This window comes from Cynocephalus volans, chromosome 1 (genome assembly GCF_027409185.1).
Source record: "Cynocephalus volans isolate mCynVol1 chromosome 1, mCynVol1.pri, whole genome shotgun sequence".
In the NCBI taxonomy this organism is placed as follows: domain Eukaryota; kingdom Metazoa; phylum Chordata; class Mammalia; order Dermoptera; family Cynocephalidae; genus Cynocephalus; species Cynocephalus volans.
Window position 1 is genome coordinate 29,297,440 of NC_084460.1, and position 17,618 is coordinate 29,315,057.

General features: G+C 47.4%; 1 protein-coding gene across 1 annotated transcript; it reads left to right on the top strand.

Annotated features, from left to right (window-relative positions):
• Positions 1-2,007: 2,007 nt before the first annotated feature.
• On the top strand, positions 2,008-12,157 carry BPIFA2 (BPI fold containing family A member 2). Its single transcript, XM_063090186.1, has 9 exons — positions 2,008-2,164; positions 4,311-4,455; positions 5,108-5,215; positions 6,179-6,331; positions 8,503-8,584; positions 9,638-9,701; positions 10,253-10,343; positions 11,398-11,472; positions 12,109-12,157. The coding sequence occupies exons 1-9, from the start codon at positions 2,008-2,010 to the stop codon at positions 12,155-12,157; spliced, it is 924 nt and encodes a 307-aa protein (XP_062946256.1).
• The last annotated feature ends 5,461 nt before the right edge of the window (positions 12,158-17,618 follow it).

The window sequence follows — 17,618 nt, forward strand, 5'->3', positions numbered from 1 at the left end:
GCCCCAGAGCACAGGGACTTCCATCTGCTGCGGCCTAAAAACAAGTTAAAAAATCAAACTGTGATAAAGCTGTGAAAGAGGCTAGCAAGGAGCTAAGGATGGGGATAATGGACAGGGGTCACCTCAGAGGGACACTAGGAGAGAAGTTCTGAGAAGGTGACATGGAGAGCCAGAGATAGCTGGGAAGGAGCGCTCTGGGCAGAGAGAACAGCCTCTGCAAAGGCCCAAGGTAGGAAAAAGGTTGGCATCTTTCTGGAAAGGAAGGAAAGCGAGTGGGGGCCGAGGGTTGGGGGAGGTAGGAGAGGAGTTTAGAGATGCCGCGGGCAGATGACACAGGCTCCCGTAGGCCATGGCAAGGGCTTTGGGTTTTGGACCTTTCCGGCTGCTGCACGAGAGTAGAGCAGAGAGAGGCAGGTGTGCAGAGGGAGAGCAGGCATGAGGCTGGGGGCGGGGTGTCTCCTGACACTGGCTGTGCAGCCTCGGGCAAGGCACTTAACCTTCTGGACATCACTGTTGCCCACACACAGGACTAACATTGAGGAAGATTTCGTTCACTCTCAGTAAGATCTTCCTACCAAGCATGTGGAACTAGCAGTGAGCTCCCTATCATTGCAAACATTCACACTGAGGCTGGCTCTGCTCATGACAGATGCTGTGAGACACCAGAGGAAGATTGGGCAGAATGACCTCTCAGGTCACTGAGTCTGACTCTCTGTGGGTCACAATTCTAGCCCCATCTCTGTCCCTGTCTTGCTGGGTGACCTCAGGCTACTGGCTTCCCCTCTCTGAGATTCCAAATGATGACAGAGTTACACTTAATGATCACTGTGGGTGCTCCCCCCAGAACATTCCCCAATTTGTACATTCCCAGTCTTCTCCCCAACCCCCACCCATAAGGACCACCCCCCTGACAGCTGCAGGTTCCATGAGGACCTTGTCTTCGTCTTGGCAGAAAGTTCTGCCCTAATCCATCCATTCCAGTTCAATCATCCTGGGTGACCTTTGGGTCGGAAGTCTGTCTGGTCTTCCTGGGCAGGGGTTATTTTATTTGGAGTCTCCTTGGATGGCCCAGGGCTTGCTTCCATGGGCAGTCTCCCATCCCGTCACCAGCATATAAGGGCCACCAACACTCGGTGGAATCCTAGGAGACCGTGCAAGGGAGCAGAGGAACATCCGCCTCCACACCTGTGAGTGGCACCCACATGGTGGTCTGTAGAAGGCTTTGGGGGCATAGGCAGAAGAATGGGACCGCTTGGATTAGCTCATATTTTGGATATAGCAAATTTAGAGATACATAGATTGCATTAAGAGAAGTATCAAGCTGATGAGAATGCAGGGTCATGAGGTGGTGTCCGTTGATTTGTTCGCACTTTTATTCAACAAATATTTATTCACTTAGTGTACTATACTAGCCGCAGGCTTTTTACTGCAGTCCAGGGATTCAGCAGTGAAATAAGTCACAGTCCTTCTCCTAAGGAGTTCACAGCCTGGAAGGAAAAGTGGGCAAGTCATCAAGTAATTGGTACCCAGGACCCTGATCAGAGAACAAAGGCAGAAATGGGGGGTAGGGGGGGAAAGGAAAGGAGCCCCACCTAGACTCTGGGAGGAGGCATAGAGGAGGCTTCACAGAGGGCATGATGGTTTTGCAAAGCTGGAGAGTCAGTAGGAATTGATTATCTGTCCAGGATGGTCAGATGAGAGATGAGAGAGAATTCCAACCCAAAGGTAAAAAAGTAAAGGAAAGATATTTCAGGAAGAGAAGACAGCATGTGCAGAGGACCTTTGTGTAAAGTGCATGGGCTTGCAGTCAAGTCTGACTTTTCCAATCCCACCTCCTCCACTCACTGGCTGTGTGTCTCTGGGTAAGTTGCCGGCTTTCTGACCTTGGCTGCCCATCCTAATGGGATATAAAGTGTAAGAACTATAGGTGCTCATTGAATTTCCTTTTCCCTCTGGGCAATTGTCACTCCTATTCCTCCCGTGACTGTCCAGGTGTCAGAACAGAAGATGTTTCAGCTTTGGAAGCTTGTTCTCTTGTGCGGCCTGCTCGCTGGGACCTCAGAGTCTCTTCTTGGGGATCTTGGCAATGACCTGAGTAATGTTGTGGAAAATGTGAAACCTGCGCTTGAGAACGGACTTGAGACTGTTGACAATACACTTGATGGTGAGTCAAGAAGGGTGATCATCAGAGGCACCAGGAGTTAGCTGCCTGCACACCATGCCTGCATTACCAGAGGCTGCCACCAGGGGCTGCCCTTTACGGGTGATTTACTGAGAAAGGTGGCTTTTCAATTCCTGGCTCATTCAATTATTTCTCTAGAAACAAGTAATGCTACAACGAATATCCTTCTACAATACATCCTGATAAACTTTGGCCAATATCTGCATTTGATAAATTCCTCAAAGCGGGATTTCAAAAGTTCAAACAGTATATGTGTCTTAGTCCGTTTGGTGTTGCTTATAACAAAATACATGGAACTGGGTGATTTATAAGAAAATAAAATTTATTGCTTACAGTTTCTGAGGCTGACAAGTCTAAAGTCCATCTGGTGGTGGCGACAGTGACCCAGGGGTCTCACATTGCAAGATGGTGGAAGCAGAGAGAGCAGAGAGAGAGAAAGACAGACAGACTCTCCTCTTCTTTTAAAGCCCTCAGAACCACGCCACTGACCACTTTTAATCCGTTCACTACTGCGTGGTCCTACAATCCAATCACCTCTTCAAGGCTCCACCTTTCAATGACCATAATAAGATTTCCCACCCTCTTAGCAATCACAGTGGGGCTAAGTTTCTAATATACAAAAACTTGCGGGACACAATTCAAGCTTCAGGGAGTTTTGGGGGGACATAATTCAATCCACTACAATACGCATGTTAAATTATGGCAGATGATGACAAATAATCCCGTGTTAACACTTTCTCCAATAGTGTATAGGTGCCTTTTTTTTCCCCACTCCCTTGCCAGCACTAGGTATGGACAACTTTAAATTTTTGCCAGTCTCATAAATGAAAGATTGCAACTTATTTCACCTTGCATTTATCTAATTATGAGAGTTCTTTCATTTTTTCATATCCTTACCATCCGTTTACATATTTTAACACAAGTATTGTATTCATATTCTTAGCATATTCTTCTGTTGGGTTGTTTAATTTTCTCTTATTGACTTGTATTAACTCATTGTAAATTAAAGAAGTTAGTCCTAGCTAGCCTAAGTATCTGTTAGGCTACCTACCTTCGTATTAAATCCCACCTCCTTTTTATGCTGACTTGTGAAAAGAACTTGGCTTTCTTTACATTTTCTGGAAACATTAACAGCACAGTGACAAACAGTTTTTATAGGAAGAGGTAACTTCTGCAAATGACTGCCTTTCAAACCTTGTCAGGACTTAGGCAACTTTCAAAGATGCAGAAAGGATCCACGCTCTAGTATCACAGCTGGGAAAACTGGGGCTCAGAGACAGAAGTGTCTGGATCAAAATCATCTAGTGAGTTCTATGATCAGATGTAGTTACATCATTGATTTTATTTAAATTGACATTCTCTGCATCATTATAACTAGGTAGATACTGTCTGTCACAGAGCCAAGTTGCAGTACTGTGATTATGTCTCTTTTCTTATACAGTCTTTTTTTCCCTTGAGTTAGTGAGGGCTTTGTTGTTTCTCACTTGAATTATTTTCTACCCATATATCCTTAATTCTTTTCATATGCACCACTCTACATCTGCCGTGTAATTTATCCTATCTCGTCCCCCTGTTCTCTGGAGACCTCCCATCAGGACACTCTGTCCTCCTGCTCCTGTATAAATTATTGCTCTCTGGGCCTACTGCAAAGCTGGGACTCCCACTTGCCACTTTCGTGGGCTAGAGCCATATTTTTTTTTTCCTTGGTTGTAGATTTTCCATTTTTTAGTTTATTCTCTCATTTTGTTTGATCTAGTTTTTCAAGCTCATATGAGCATCTCACTTAAAGCAATGGAGCCCCGAGTCTCTCCTAGAAGCTTATGTACAATCAATATCAATTGCCTGGCCAATTAATTGGTTGGTTTGTTGATAAATGATCAGTATATATTAGTATGGAGGCACCATGGAAGGAACAAGGATTCCCTAGCTGTGTGACTAGACACATTTCTTAACCTTTTTGAACCTTTATTTCCTCATCTGTAAAGTGCAGGTAACAATGATAACTACCTCACTGAGTTGTTATAAACATTAAATGACATAACATAGACAAACAGTCTTACCTGGAACCTAGAGCACAGTGGCTGCTTCCTAAGTGGTGCAGACACTATATGGTGATTGTTTTTGACAGCTGACCTTCCAAAACTGAGTGTCGACTTGGACGTGCTTCAGAAATCCAAGGTTTGGCAGCTGGCCAAGCAGAAAATCCAGGAAGCTGGGAATTTGATGGACAATGCCCTAAATTTGGTCAATTCAGTTAAAGAGAAGACTTTGGGGTGAGTTGGTGCTTCATGATGGAGACCTTTTTTCCAAGAAAAGGAAATACGTATCTTTGGGGAGGTAAGTTTAAAATCAAAGACAGGTGGCCAACCCTTGTTCCATGCTACAGAGCTGAGGTGGTCCGAGGTCAGGCCACCAGAGCTTGAGTAAATTAGGGGCAGGGCTACTGGGCCAATCTGGGTATCTTCTGGGCTGGGACTTCCACGTCCTGCAATCTCAGGGTCAAGGTGAATTTCCTATTCATCCTCACCTCCATCTGTTTGCTGGTACCTGAAGTTCCTTTCCCAAGGAATAAAACTTTTCTTCTCCAAATATAGCTAGAGATAAAAGCATATATCCCCTCGGGGTAAGGAGAACTAGAATCCAAATCAAGTCACCCCAGGCTCCACATGTAGAGTTTTGGAGTCAGAGTGTTCTGGGTTCAAATTCTGACTCTGGCCCTTATTCCCCTTGAAATCTGGGGGAAATCACATCTGTCTGAGTCAAAGCATGCTGTGCAATAAAATGCAGAGAACAGACAGGGCTACAGTGAAGACTAAAGAAGGCAAGGTCGGTGAGGCCCAAAGGCTCAGCACGACGTGGCATAGGGAAGTGTCAGCAAATGCCTGTCGTGAGGAATGACCAGGGGCAATTGTGGTTTCTGCTCAGGGTGGAGATCAGCAACTCCCTCATCCAGGATATCAAAAGTGAACTGACTGCTGATGGCAATGGCATTAACCTGAGGTTCCCTGTCACCGCCGATGTCGCTGTGGTCCTGTGAGTAGGGGTTAGAATCTGAGATTTGAGATTTGGGAGAGGCAGTGTGGCATAGCAGATGGCTCCCCAACATGGGAATCGGGCACATTCCCATGCTGCTGTGCAACCTTGGACCTCAGTTTCCCAATCTGTAAATGTGGGGACTTTTCCAGGTCTAAGATCGCAGGCTTTAAAATGTTCTAGTGCACCTTGGCCATAACTAAGTCTCTTTTAAAAAGAATTCTTCATTGAATATATTTTTGAAATTATAACACTTATCTAATTATAAAATTTGAAAAATTGAGAAGACATGGGTATGTATAATTCTTCAGCAAAATTTCCTCCAGCATTATTTTGTCTCCCAAGACTCTCTCTAAATAGCAGTGACCATTATAGATAAATGTAGATAGAAGTGTACAATATATGATAAAGAGCATGTATCAAAATATAATTTTAAAATATTTTCATATTGAAAGATATAGACAGACAGGATAATGAGCATATGTAAAAGAATTTCTATAATTTAAGTGCACTAATGATGCCATCAGTCATTAGCAGTGAGATTTTGGGGTAGTTACATAACCTCTCAGTACCAAGGTTTCCTTATTCAGAAAAGAGAGATAATAATGGTACTTTTCCCTCATAGTATTGTTGTGATGATTAAATGGATTAATCCAGGTAAAATACTTTTTAAAAGTGCCTTTACACGATTTGTGTACTATAAATATTGACTACTATTATTTTAATGATTAGTGCAATGTGGATAAAAATTTCACATGAACTAAACTCATGTGGCCAGGAGAAGAATCCCCTAATATAAACACGTAAATCCCATAAAGACTATGAATCATGGTGACGTTACTTGGACAATGTGTTCATTAGCCATAGACATCCTCAATAACTTCCACACAGGTAGAGGAACTCGAGCAGGCAACATGAAAGGCCTTCTAGACCTCCGTTCACCGTGAATCTTGTTTCCTGCAGGCCTTTGATTGGCAAGGTCGTCAACCTGCAGGCCTCCCTGGACCTCCTGAGTGGAGTCAGAATTGAAACCAATGTCCAAAACAGCCTGAGCACAGTGGTCCTGGGAGAATGCACCAGTGACCCAATCAATGTCTCCCTCTCCTTGCTAGGCAGGTAAGGCCTGCTGAGCCTCAGCAGAGCTGGGCTTTCAGGGGAGTTGAAGACCCCTAATTTCAGTCCTATTTCTATACCTGGGAGGTGACTTAATCTGGTGAAAGAGTTCAGGCTCTGGGGTTAGACTGACCTTGGTTCATATATCGGCTCTGCCACTAACTTGTAACTTTATAACCAATGTATTCTCTCTAAGCCTCAGTTTTCACATCTGGCAATGGGGGATGATAGTAATACCTACTCATAGGCTTCTGAGATGACCAGATGAGAAAAAATATAAACATTTAGCATAGACCCTAGAACATACTAAGTTCTCAGTAGTAGTAATATGCATGCTGACTCTGGTGTCTTCTGCTTCTTTCCATTACTGAGACAGGAGTGTTGACCTCTCTAACCCCAATTGTGAATTTGCCTATTTCACTTTTCAGTTCTATCAGGTTTTGCTTCATGGCTTTTGAAGCTCTGTTGTTAGGTGCATACACATTTAGCTTTGTTATATCTTCTTGGAGAATTGCTCCCATTATCATTATTGTAATGTTCCTCAATAATAATAATAATAATAACAATAATAATAATTGTATGTACCTTCTTGCCTCCAGTTGGGAGGGAGAGGGAGAGTAAATGTCTACCATGGGCTCTAATTTCAGATTGTTCCTAAATCATCCTCCACCCACTGGAAAATTCCTGAAATGAGATCTTGAAAATGTAATCCCCCCCCCCATTTAAATCACTGATCCCTGTTAATCCACAAAATCTACATCTTAAAGCATATGTTTGAAAGAGCAAGTTTGGAATGGGCAAGAGGGTGGAAGGAGAAGGGGTGACCCTGGCCAGTGGCCAGGAGAGCAGAAATGGTCTGGCAGTCCTGGGCTGGTTGGCCTTAGCCAGAAACAGGCTGGGTTCTTGGCTCTCAGCCATGATGGCCAAGAGCGGAGGTCACTCAGCCCTCCCCCACCAAAGAATGTGATCACGGGTTACCCAAAGAGCCCCTAAAACCAAAGAAAGGCTTCATGGCCTGATGTTAGTTGGAAAGGCTGGGATGCAAATTCAGAGTCCTGAGCCCTGCTGGACACTGCCTTGTCAAACAGCCCCAGGAACTGATCTTGCCATTCTGGGTTTGTGTCCACGTCTGTGAAATGCCACCACTCGGCTCTAAATCCTCTCAGGGCTTTTCTTTGCACTTTGGATGCAATCCTGAGTGCTCCCCAGGCTGTAGGCTCAGCCTGGTCTGGCCCGACCTGCATGTCACTGCACTCTCCTCTCACTCAACTCTGCTCCAGACACTTTGGCCTTGGTTCTGTGCCTCACACAAGCTCTTTCCCACTTCAGGACCTTGGCATGTGCTCTTCTGACTACCAAGAGCGCTTTTTTTCTCACTGTACCTCAAAGTACCTTCTCATCCTTTGGGCTCTTGACAAGGTTCCTCCTATTCTCTCTCATAAGAGTCTGCTCTTGCCCTTCAGAGTACTTGTCACACATTGTCATTATATATTTAATTGCATGTTTACTTCACTCATCCTTTCAGCCAAAAATGTATTGAGCATCTGCTATGTGTCAGGCAGGTACCGTTCTGAGCTCTGGTGAATTGATTGGGGAAGACAGACAAGGTCCCTGTCCTCGTGGAGCTTATCCTGAGGGAAAGGCAGGCAGATGAGTGTTCAGACCATCAATTAAGAACCCTCAAGGAAAATGACCAGCCCTACGCAGAGCATTACACTTAACAGGGCACTAGGATGGCAAAGTCCTCCTTTGGAGGAGCAGTCAAGGATGGCTGCCCTGAGGAGGTGGCAATTATGCTGAGAGTTGAAGGTGGGAGGAGCCAGCTTTGGAAAGATTTGTTTAATGTAAAGGCACCGATTTAGGGGCTGTCTGTACTTTGCTCATCTCAGTGTCCCCAAGGCCCAGCTGGGTGCCTGGTACATAGATGGTGCTCTATAAATATGGGGTGAATGAATGAATGAATGAGGTTTCAGGGTTGTATGGAGACTCTCCTGAGGCATAGGGGTGCACAGCTGGTCAGATGTGGGATTCTAAGTGACAATCCACCTGGGTAGAGTGTCTGTCTGTACTTAGAAAGGCTCCTCAGTGTCCCCGGGACTTACCTGACTTCAAGGTGTTCCTATTGGCAGTTCTGCCTACTTGATGGGGCTTTATCAATTCCCTGTCTTTTCCAGACACAGTGAACTGGTCAACAGGATAGTGGACACTGTGACAAGCAGCCTGAAACAGATTGTGTCTTCCCTGGTGTCAAAGGAAGTGAGTCCCCCAGTCCTTGGGGCCCAGAGCCAGGCTTGGTGGGGGGCATTTGCAGGCCTGGCTGTATTCTCTGGGCACCTTTCCTTCTGAGGTGCAAACTTCTCTTTGGGAAGCTAGCTGGAGCTGCCTCCTCTGTTACTTAGCCTGGTAGGGGCAGGGGCTGGGGTGGCGAGCAGGGGCTTGACATTGGCTGAAATCACTAGGTCCCAACTTGAGCCATTTGCTGTATCTATGCACTACCAGTGTGCTTTCTAACTAACATTTTCTTTTAATCAACACAATTGTTCTTAGATAAATTCATTTAAATGCATTTATTTTTAAAAAGCAAATTTTATATCTCTATCATCAAAACAAAATTAGTATCACTTATTATATAATTAATTGAAAAAATAAACACAGACCTATAAAATAGTTTAGTTTTTTTTTTTTTTTTCATCATCTGAAACCATTTGTACCATGTGCAGGATTCCTGGGCCCAAAGTCTCAGAGACTGTAAGTTGGTCCTTCTGGAAGGGAGCCCAGGAATCTGAGTTAATAAAAGAAAAATCCTCCAGGTGGCTGTGTGACTCACTGAACCCAAGCTTCAGGATGCCAGGTGTGGTCCTCTGACCAGCTTCAGCCTCACCCAGGCACTCGTTAGGAATGCAGACGTCAGGCCCCACCCCAGCCCTGCTGGATCGGAATCTGCAGAGAACTGTATGCACATGAAATCATGAGAAGCTCTGCTCAACCGTTCCCAGGGCCCCACTTGACCCTTTAAAATTCCAGGGTTCCAAAGATCAAGGTTTCTAAGAGTATGGGGATGTTAACACTCTAGAGTCTAGATTCTTGAGGTTCTAGAATTCTAACATTCTAAGGTTTTAGGATTCTAGCATCCTAGGGTCCTCTGATTTTAGACTGCTAGGATTCCATCGTTCCAGAATCCTAAGGTCCAAAGGCTCTAAGATCCCTAGAAATGAGCATCTCTGTGGGTGGCAAATGGTTTGTTCTCAGCTGAGAATGATTTGTTCTTCTTCCTTCCTCCTCTTCACCCTCTTTCTCTCTGGTTCTCAGGTGTGCCCACTGATCCGCAGCATTGTTGACACCCTGGACATGAGTTTTATCCAGAACGCCATCAGTAAGTCACAGCCTTGGGGAGAGGAGACTTTCCAAGGGCACACCTGCAGCTCTGTGTCCACCCCATAGCAGTTGTGGCCTGGAGGCCCTGGAGCAACAGAGGGACACACTGTCCTGAGCACGTTGGAAACTGTGGCTTTTCTTCCAGCCACCTAGGGGCTCGCTTTGGCCTTTAGGCCTCCAAGCATGGCTGGGTTACTGGGGCTGCTAGGGCAATAGAAATGGGGTAGAGAAGGTGCCAGGGCCCTGGAGGGGGTCCTTCTATGAAAATAGCTGTTAAGTCCGGTCCCTTAGGCAATCTCTCTGAGCTCTGTATGTCCCACCCCGTTGGATCTTCACAACAACCCTGTGGGGCAAGTACTGTCATTGTACCCATTTTACAGATGAACAAAGTGTACGTGCCTGAGGTCCCATGGCTGTCAGACTACCCTGCTGGAGAGTAGCAGCTATTGAGTTCTGGTCTATATTCAACTTTCAGTGGCAGAGACTGAGGCCTGATATTGGTTTAGTTCTTTCAGCAAAAGGAAGCCTCCTGCAAAACTCCAACTGAAGCGGATGAGGAGGAGGACTGCTGTGATGCCCGCCTGCTGGTGAGGGGCCGGGCTCTGTGCCCCAATGCACAGGGGCCTGTGGTGAAGCGAAAGTCAGGCTTGGCTTCTCTTCTTTTTCCAGCAGCAGACTGAGCCCTCATCTCAGTCATAGACTGAGTCCTGATTCTTGTCACACTCTGAATCCTGAGCCTTGATCACACACCCAGACTGAGCCTAGATCCCAGTCACGGACTGAGTTTGATGCCAGTTATTGATTGAGCCTCAACCTGGGGTCACAGACTGAGCCCTGATCCCGATCTCAGACTGATCCATGGTCCTGATCATTAGCACGTCCTGACCATGGCTCCAGTCATGGCCTCTGTTCAGTCTTTTTACATTTGCCATTGCTCCGAAGGAGGGAGAGGCGAATGAGGATGGGTCAGTGCCGGGTGCCAGAGAAAGACCAGTGCCAGTCCGCTCTCCAAGGCCTTCCACCGTGCAGGGCATTATAGGAAAGAGCTGGGACGGTGGAGCCAGGTCAAGATGAGTCCCATCAAGTGTCCAGAGAATGGCAGCTGCCCGTGAGGCAGCCATTGCTGCAGATGTCCTAAACATCCCAAGGTCTCATTCCAGGTTGGTTCCCAGTGGCTTGACCTTGATCCCTTGCTGCGTCTCCCTCTGGGAAGGTGCTGCCACCATTGAGTCAGAGCGGAAGCCTGAGCTCAGCCAGAAGGACCCTCCCAGACACCCCTTCTCCTCACACTTGGGCCAGCAACCCCTACACCTGTTATCCTGCCCCCAGCAATAAAAGCCCATTTTTGCACCCTCCTATGTGGCCTGCTGCATTCCCTTCACTGGGACTCGTTGGCAGGGGGTGGGGGCTGCAACTGGGGCAGCCAAGACCTGGACCTGGAGCTGGAAGGAACACTTGGGAATATCCAGCTCCACCTCCTTGTTTTACAAATGGGGACATTGAGGCACAGAGAGGGCAAGAAACTGGCCTGGGTCACACAGCCAGTCTGAGGCAGTGGCAGAACTCTTGATTCATCCATTCACACATTCAACAAGTTCTTAGTGAGTACCTACCCTGCGGCCGGCAGGCTGGGGAAGCTGCACAGGCACACTCGGGCACAACCCCACCCAGTGCTTTCCTCCATTCCTCTCCAGGGGTCCTGAGGACTCATGGAGAATCAGGGCATACCTGGTCCGACTGGACTCAGAAGCACAGGGCAGTGACACAGGGTCAGGGGACTAGGGCCCCATCCCCACCTTCCCCTCCTTGCCCTCTGAGGAGCTGGAGTTCCCCTGGAGCTGTGATCACTTCTCTAGGCAGCACTGACAGCACCCACGGTCCCCAGCTCCAGGCTCACACATCCCTCCCATCGCCAGCCCTGAGACCATGTGCCGACCCGCCAGGCTACACGGAGGCCCAGCCTCCCCAGTGAGGTCAAGCACCCTGGGGATGCTCATCTGTCCCATGGAGACCAGCTCCTTCCTCTGTCCAAGGCCCCTCCATGCACACCCCAGAACTCAGCTCACCCCAGGCTGGGCCAGGCCATGGCAGAGACAGCATCACACTGCTTACAATAACAAGGCCACCGCCATGGAGGGCTGCCTTTGTGCCAGCACACACAATCTCATTCCTTCTTCACTACACCCCTGTACCAGGAGACTCCATTATTATTTCCACTTGACAAATGAGGAAACTGAGGCTTGTAGAGGCAAAGTGACCCATCAAGGTCACATAGTAAGTCAGGATTTGAACCCACGGCTCTAGGGCCCCTGGACTTACTACCAAAGGCTCCCGGGCACTCTGGCCATCTCTCTCACCAGCCCCCAGCAGGCTCCACCTTCCTGGCCCTGCTTTCTTTTGCCCAGGACAGACAAGGACCCCTCGATGCTGCGGTTCTCCCCCAGTGCCGCGTGACTGAGGCCTGGCCAGTGGCACGTCACCAGAAGTGACTGTGCAAGTTCCACCTGTGCTGCGGAAGGAAGGGTCCCTCCGCCTCCTCCTGGCCTTCCCTCTTCTCTCCTGTGAGAAGTGGGGACAACTGGGGAAGCTACCCTGGGCCCAGAGGCAGCAGCTGCGTGCTGAGGACGGCACAGCCCCCGACTGCTCACCTGAGAGCTCTTACGAAAGAAAGAAGGAACTCGCTTATTTAAACCACCGTGTATTGGGGTCTCCTTGCTAAGACTGCTTTGTCTCTGTTGTACCTAACTCATTTTGCCCATGACACGCTGGGTGATGCTAGGCTGCTAACATCCCCTCTCTGAGCCCCATTTCCCTATCTCTGTAGTGACACCTGAAGGCCCCTCCTGCTCTGACAGGACAGGTGTTAACGTTCCTTCCAGAACTGAACGGGAAGGCGAGAATACAACACTTACTCAGTTCCTACCACACGCCAGGCAGTATGTCAGACGGGTGGCCCTCAACCTGAGGTGACTTTACTCACAGGAGACATTTGACAATGTCTGGAAACAGACACAGTCGTCACAAATTTGGACGGGGTGCTGCTGGCTTCTTGTGGGAAGAGGCCAGGGATGCCGGTAACTGTCCTATAATGCACAGGACAGCTCTTCACAACAGAATCATCCAGCCACAAATGTCGGTAGTGTTGAGAAACCCTGGATTAGGCCTTTATGCACATTATCTCACTGAATTCTGATTTCTACAGAGTGATTTGGTACATGGTTCTTTGGGTAGGTATGGATCTGAGGCTCAGAGAGGTGCAGTGACCTGCCTGAGGCCTTGGGGCTGGTCTGAGGTGAAGCTGGACTCAATCCGAAGTCAGCCTCCTCCATAGCTGGCATTTTCCAGGCTAGCCAAGGAAGAGTGCTGGGTGTTTTCCTTTCTATATTTTGTGACTATATTTTGCGACAATCCCACCTCCCACAGAAAATACACAAGGAGGTACTTAAAAAGGGGTTCTTTTGAGCAGTGACCAGTTCGGGTCAGTGCCAAGCCCTAGTCCATGCCATCCCATGCACCTAGGACACCTTTCCTCCCCCCTACCCCACTGGCTAAATCCTCCTCAACCTTCAAGACTCTGCTCAGGAGTCACTTCCCAGCTCATGGACGACTGCGCCTTAATGTTTCCAAGAAAGTATACCGTGTTTCCCGACATGTAGGTCTAACCAAGCCACCTTGTCGTGAGTGTGTCAGCTCTCATTGTTACGGTTTTCATTTTTCCCATTCATCTGTCTGCCCCACGAGCCTGTGGCGGGTGCTTTACTCCTCCCAGCAGCCCCAGAGCCCAACGAAGGAGCAGAGCACAGGCACGAACCCACGTCGAAGGGGTAAATGAATGAGCAAGCAGTGAGCGAGTGAACCCCTTCCTGACTGTGCCTAGTCAGACGCCGTCTAACTAAAACTCAAACCACACAGGGGGATATAGGAAACCTGTCATTGTTTTTGGTTAACCAGGACCAGATACTGACCCTTGAGGACATAAGTAACCAGCTATCGACCCAACGCCTGGCTCCTAGGTGTGTGAAGCCAGGATATGGAGCGGGTGGGGCTAAGGCCACCCAGCCCCACTGGTGACTGATGTGGCCAGCAAGGAGGGAAACAGGACGGGGTGGAGAAGTGCAGATGCGTTCTTCCTCCGTGAGCCTGGCTCCCCCAGGTCCAGCTCTGGCTCCCTGTCCACGAGGCCCAGACCTCAAAGGAAAGTGCGTTGAGGGTTTCCCAGAGGTGGTGACATCCCATGAAGCGGGTCTGAGGAAGAGAAGAACATTTTAAGGGAGTTACAGGACATCTGCCATTAGGGGATATGTGGTAAGAAAGAAGGCAAGACCCGCGTGGACATTGAGTCACGCAGAGAGCAGAGCGCCAAGCTCTAGAGCAGGCTCTTTTGAAGGCTTAATCCAGTTAAATAAATGCTGCCCATTCACGTGGGTCTTTCCAATGTCTGCACGACTTCTTCAGGATAATGTCTCAGCATCAGAATGATTACCTCTGTGCCTTGGAATATTTAATGATTCCAGGAACACATCGCAAAATTATTTACCAAACCGGATCTTCCTACTTACAGTATGAGAAGGTGTGTGTATTTTACCAAATCTTTGCCAGCAGATGGACGCTTTTAGTTTAAATATTTGCTCTCTGAATGGGAGTAGAATAAACTTCATCACCGTGGAAGCCAAAGGTCCCAAGTTAGGAGACTCAATTGTTACATCAATTTGATAGTCTATTTTCTGAGTGTTTAAAAATTAATTGGGAAATACTTGTGGTTTCCAGCTGGGTGAAAATATGGATCTTAGGACTGAGCTTAATTGGAATTGCAATGAAGCAAGAAAAATGAAATAGAGAAAAAAACTGAAAAGGGATGCCGAAATTTGACAAAAGTTTGTTTTATGGGGGGTGACTCATGTCTGTGTTCATGTCTATGCAAGAAATAAAATGCATTTTTTAAAAGTAGGAAGGTTATTGAGTATCTAGCTGAGCCAGGCAATTCAGGGGTGACTTAAGCAGGACTTCCCCAACCTCGGCACACAAGGAATGTGCTCCTGCTACATGCCACACCTGTTGCATGGACTGGGGGCAGGATGTGCGGGAGAGGGTAGGACCTGTTTCTGCCATCAAGAAGGGACACAGCCTCTTGGGGCATATGGGTTCATGAAGAGGCAATAAAGTGCTGAGAAAAGAAACTCAGAGGAGGGGCTTCTGTTCCAGCGTGGAGGTGAGGGGCAGTCAGGGAAGGCTTCCCGGAGAAGGTGCCGATTGAGCTGAAATTGACAGGATGACAAGCAGAGAAGGGAAGGGAGGGCATTGCAAGCAGAAGTGACCAAATGAGCAAACATAGGGAGGTGGGACTCAGCCCTTAAGGCTGCAGGAGCATAAATGTGTGAGGTTCAAATGGAGGCAGGTCTTGAATGCCACGCTGGGGGTGATTTCGATGTGATCCTCTAAGGCAGCAGTTCTCAGATCTCTTTGTTCTTAGCACACTCTCAAAAATTGAGAACCTCAAAGAGCTTTTTTTAATATGGGTTCCCTTTATCAATATTTGCCATAAAAGAAATTAACACTGAGAAATTCTTAAATATATATTTGTCAATTCCTTTTAAAATAGCAATATAAACTCAGGACATTTTATCAAAATGACATATTTTTATAAAAAATAACTGTTCCAAAAACATCATTAGTGAGAAGAGTGGCTTCGTTTTATGTTTTTTTTTTTAAATCTCTATAATAACTGGCATAATAGAAGACAGCTGGATTCCAGGGGCTGCTTCTGCTTTCAGTCTGTTGCAACATTACATGTCATGTAGTGTCTAGAACATTCTGCGCTACGCTTGTGAGAGTATGAGAGTGAAAAGGCCAATAATGGATTAGTATTAATTTAGTATTTGTTTTGACCTTGCAGACCCCCTGAAAAGGGTCTTGTGGACCACCAACTACACATTGCGAAGCACCGAGCTAGACTCTAGGGAGCAAGGACAGTTTCTGAGCAGGGGCAGGACAATTTCAGCTCTCGCTTTCAGGAAGTGATGGGCCAGCTGGGTTGGAAGGAGACAAAGGGTGAGGCTGGTCCAGGGGAGAGACTGCAAAATTCGACCCAGGACAGACGCTGCTGGGGGTGGGTAGCTGGGCTATAGACTAGAGAGAGGGTGGCTTCTGGGGAAGGGGTACTCACAAGAGAGGGGTGGAAGCCCTTCCCATGGCTCACTCACACTGAGGCTTTGCCATCCGAGGCCCCCCAGACTAGGCTATGGAGGTAGCCAGGGCTGGTGGCTCAGAGCCTGTTCTCTGCCCTCCTCAGCCTGGGAGGGGGAGAGTGATGCCAGAAGAAGCAAGCCCTCTTCTTTGCTCCAGAAGAGGAAACAGTGATTCTCATTGGCTCCTATCCAAGGCCAACGGTCAAAGTCAACATTTGTCCCTGTTGTCCTGTTAACGTTCACCCATCCAACTGACCCTCTGGGCCTGCAGACGTGGCTGCTAGTGGGAACAGCTGTGCTGACAATGGTACCTACAACGTCACACCCTTGATCCAGACTTCCAGGGCAGCTTACCACATGATCGAGGCAATTGTGCTCCTCAGTATTTACCCAAATGAGTTGAAAAATTACGTCCACACAAAAACCTGCACACAGACGTTAAGAACAGCTTTATTCTTAAGTGCAAAAACTTGCAAGCAACCAAGATGCCCTTCAGTAAGTGAACGGACGAACCAGCTGTGGTGCACCCAGACAATGGAATATTATTCAGTGCTAAAAAGAAATGAGCTATTAAGCCTCAAAAAGACTTGAAGGAGTTGCAAATGCTATTACTAAGTGAAAGAAACCAATCTGAAAGTGCTTCATACTGTGTGATTCCAACTATATGACATTCTGGAAAAGGAAAACCATGGCGACAGTCAAAAGATAAATGGTTGCCAAGGGTTAGGGGGACAGAAGGGATGAATAGGTGGAGCACAGAGGATTTTTAGGGCAGTAAAACTAGTCTGTGTGATACTATAATGGTGGACACATTTGTCAAAACCCCAACGAATGTGCAGCAGCAAGGGTGAACCCCAGTGTAAACCATGGACTTTGGATGATAATGATGTGCCCGTGCAGGTTCATAGATTGTAAAAAATGTACCACTCTCAGGTGCGATGCTGATAGTCAGAGAGGTTAGGAGAGATGGTAGGGGTTATATGGGAACTCTCTGTACTTTCCACTCAGTTTTGCTGTGAATCTAATACTGCTCTAAAAAAATAATGTTTATTTTAAAAAATAAAATAAAACACTTCCAGGGTGGAGGCTTCAAGCCTGGCATTCCATTTCCCCTAGAACCTGACCTCTGCCTGACCTTTCGGCCTCCTCGCCTGGGCTTCCTTGCCCACATTCTTTAAGGAAGAAGCATGTGATGATGTTTCAGTGGGTGGCCTGGGATCTTCGGGGAACACCTGCTCTCAGGTGACCCAGGAGAGAGTGTCATTCCAGCTCCAGCACGTATCAGTAGGTAGAAAATGTACTGGGATAAAATTGAATTGCGGTTAAGAGCTCAGCTTTCGTGTCTGCCATGGTTTGAATCTTGGTTCTTCCAAGAGCCTGAGGCCCATTATTCAGCTTCTCTGAGCGCAGCCCCTTGGCCTGTAAAGCAGGTGTTAGAGCACCAGCCCTCATAGGGTTTGGAGAGGATGAAATGAGATTTGCCATGTGAAACCCGTAACACAAGGCCAGGAAAACTTATACATGGCCCTAAGAGCTGACCAGTTAGGGGCAGACGCTGATCTCCTCAGAGCCAGGACTGAGCGTTGGACAAATGTCCAGCTTTAGGGTCAGAGACTGAATTCTACTGGGCTTGATCTGTAACATCTTCTTGGGAAGGGTGAGATTAGAGCAAGTCCTCATAGAATGGGTCATTCATTCGTTCATTCATTCTTTTGACGCAGATTTATGGA

Bases quoted from the DNA above. Each gene is read 5' to 3' on its own strand.
- BPIFA2 (XM_063090186.1), top strand. From the start codon at position 2,008: ATGTTTCAGCTTTGGAAGCTTGTTCTCTTGTGCGGCCTGCTCGCTGGG. The intron at 2,165-4,310 runs GTGAGTCAAGAA...TGTTTTTGACAG, and splicing joins TGTTGACAATACACTTGATG to CTGACCTTCCAAAACTGAGT. The intron at 11,473-12,108 runs GTCAGGGGACTA...TCTTTTGCCCAG, and splicing joins GCACAGGGCAGTGACACAGG to GACAGACAAGGACCCCTCGA.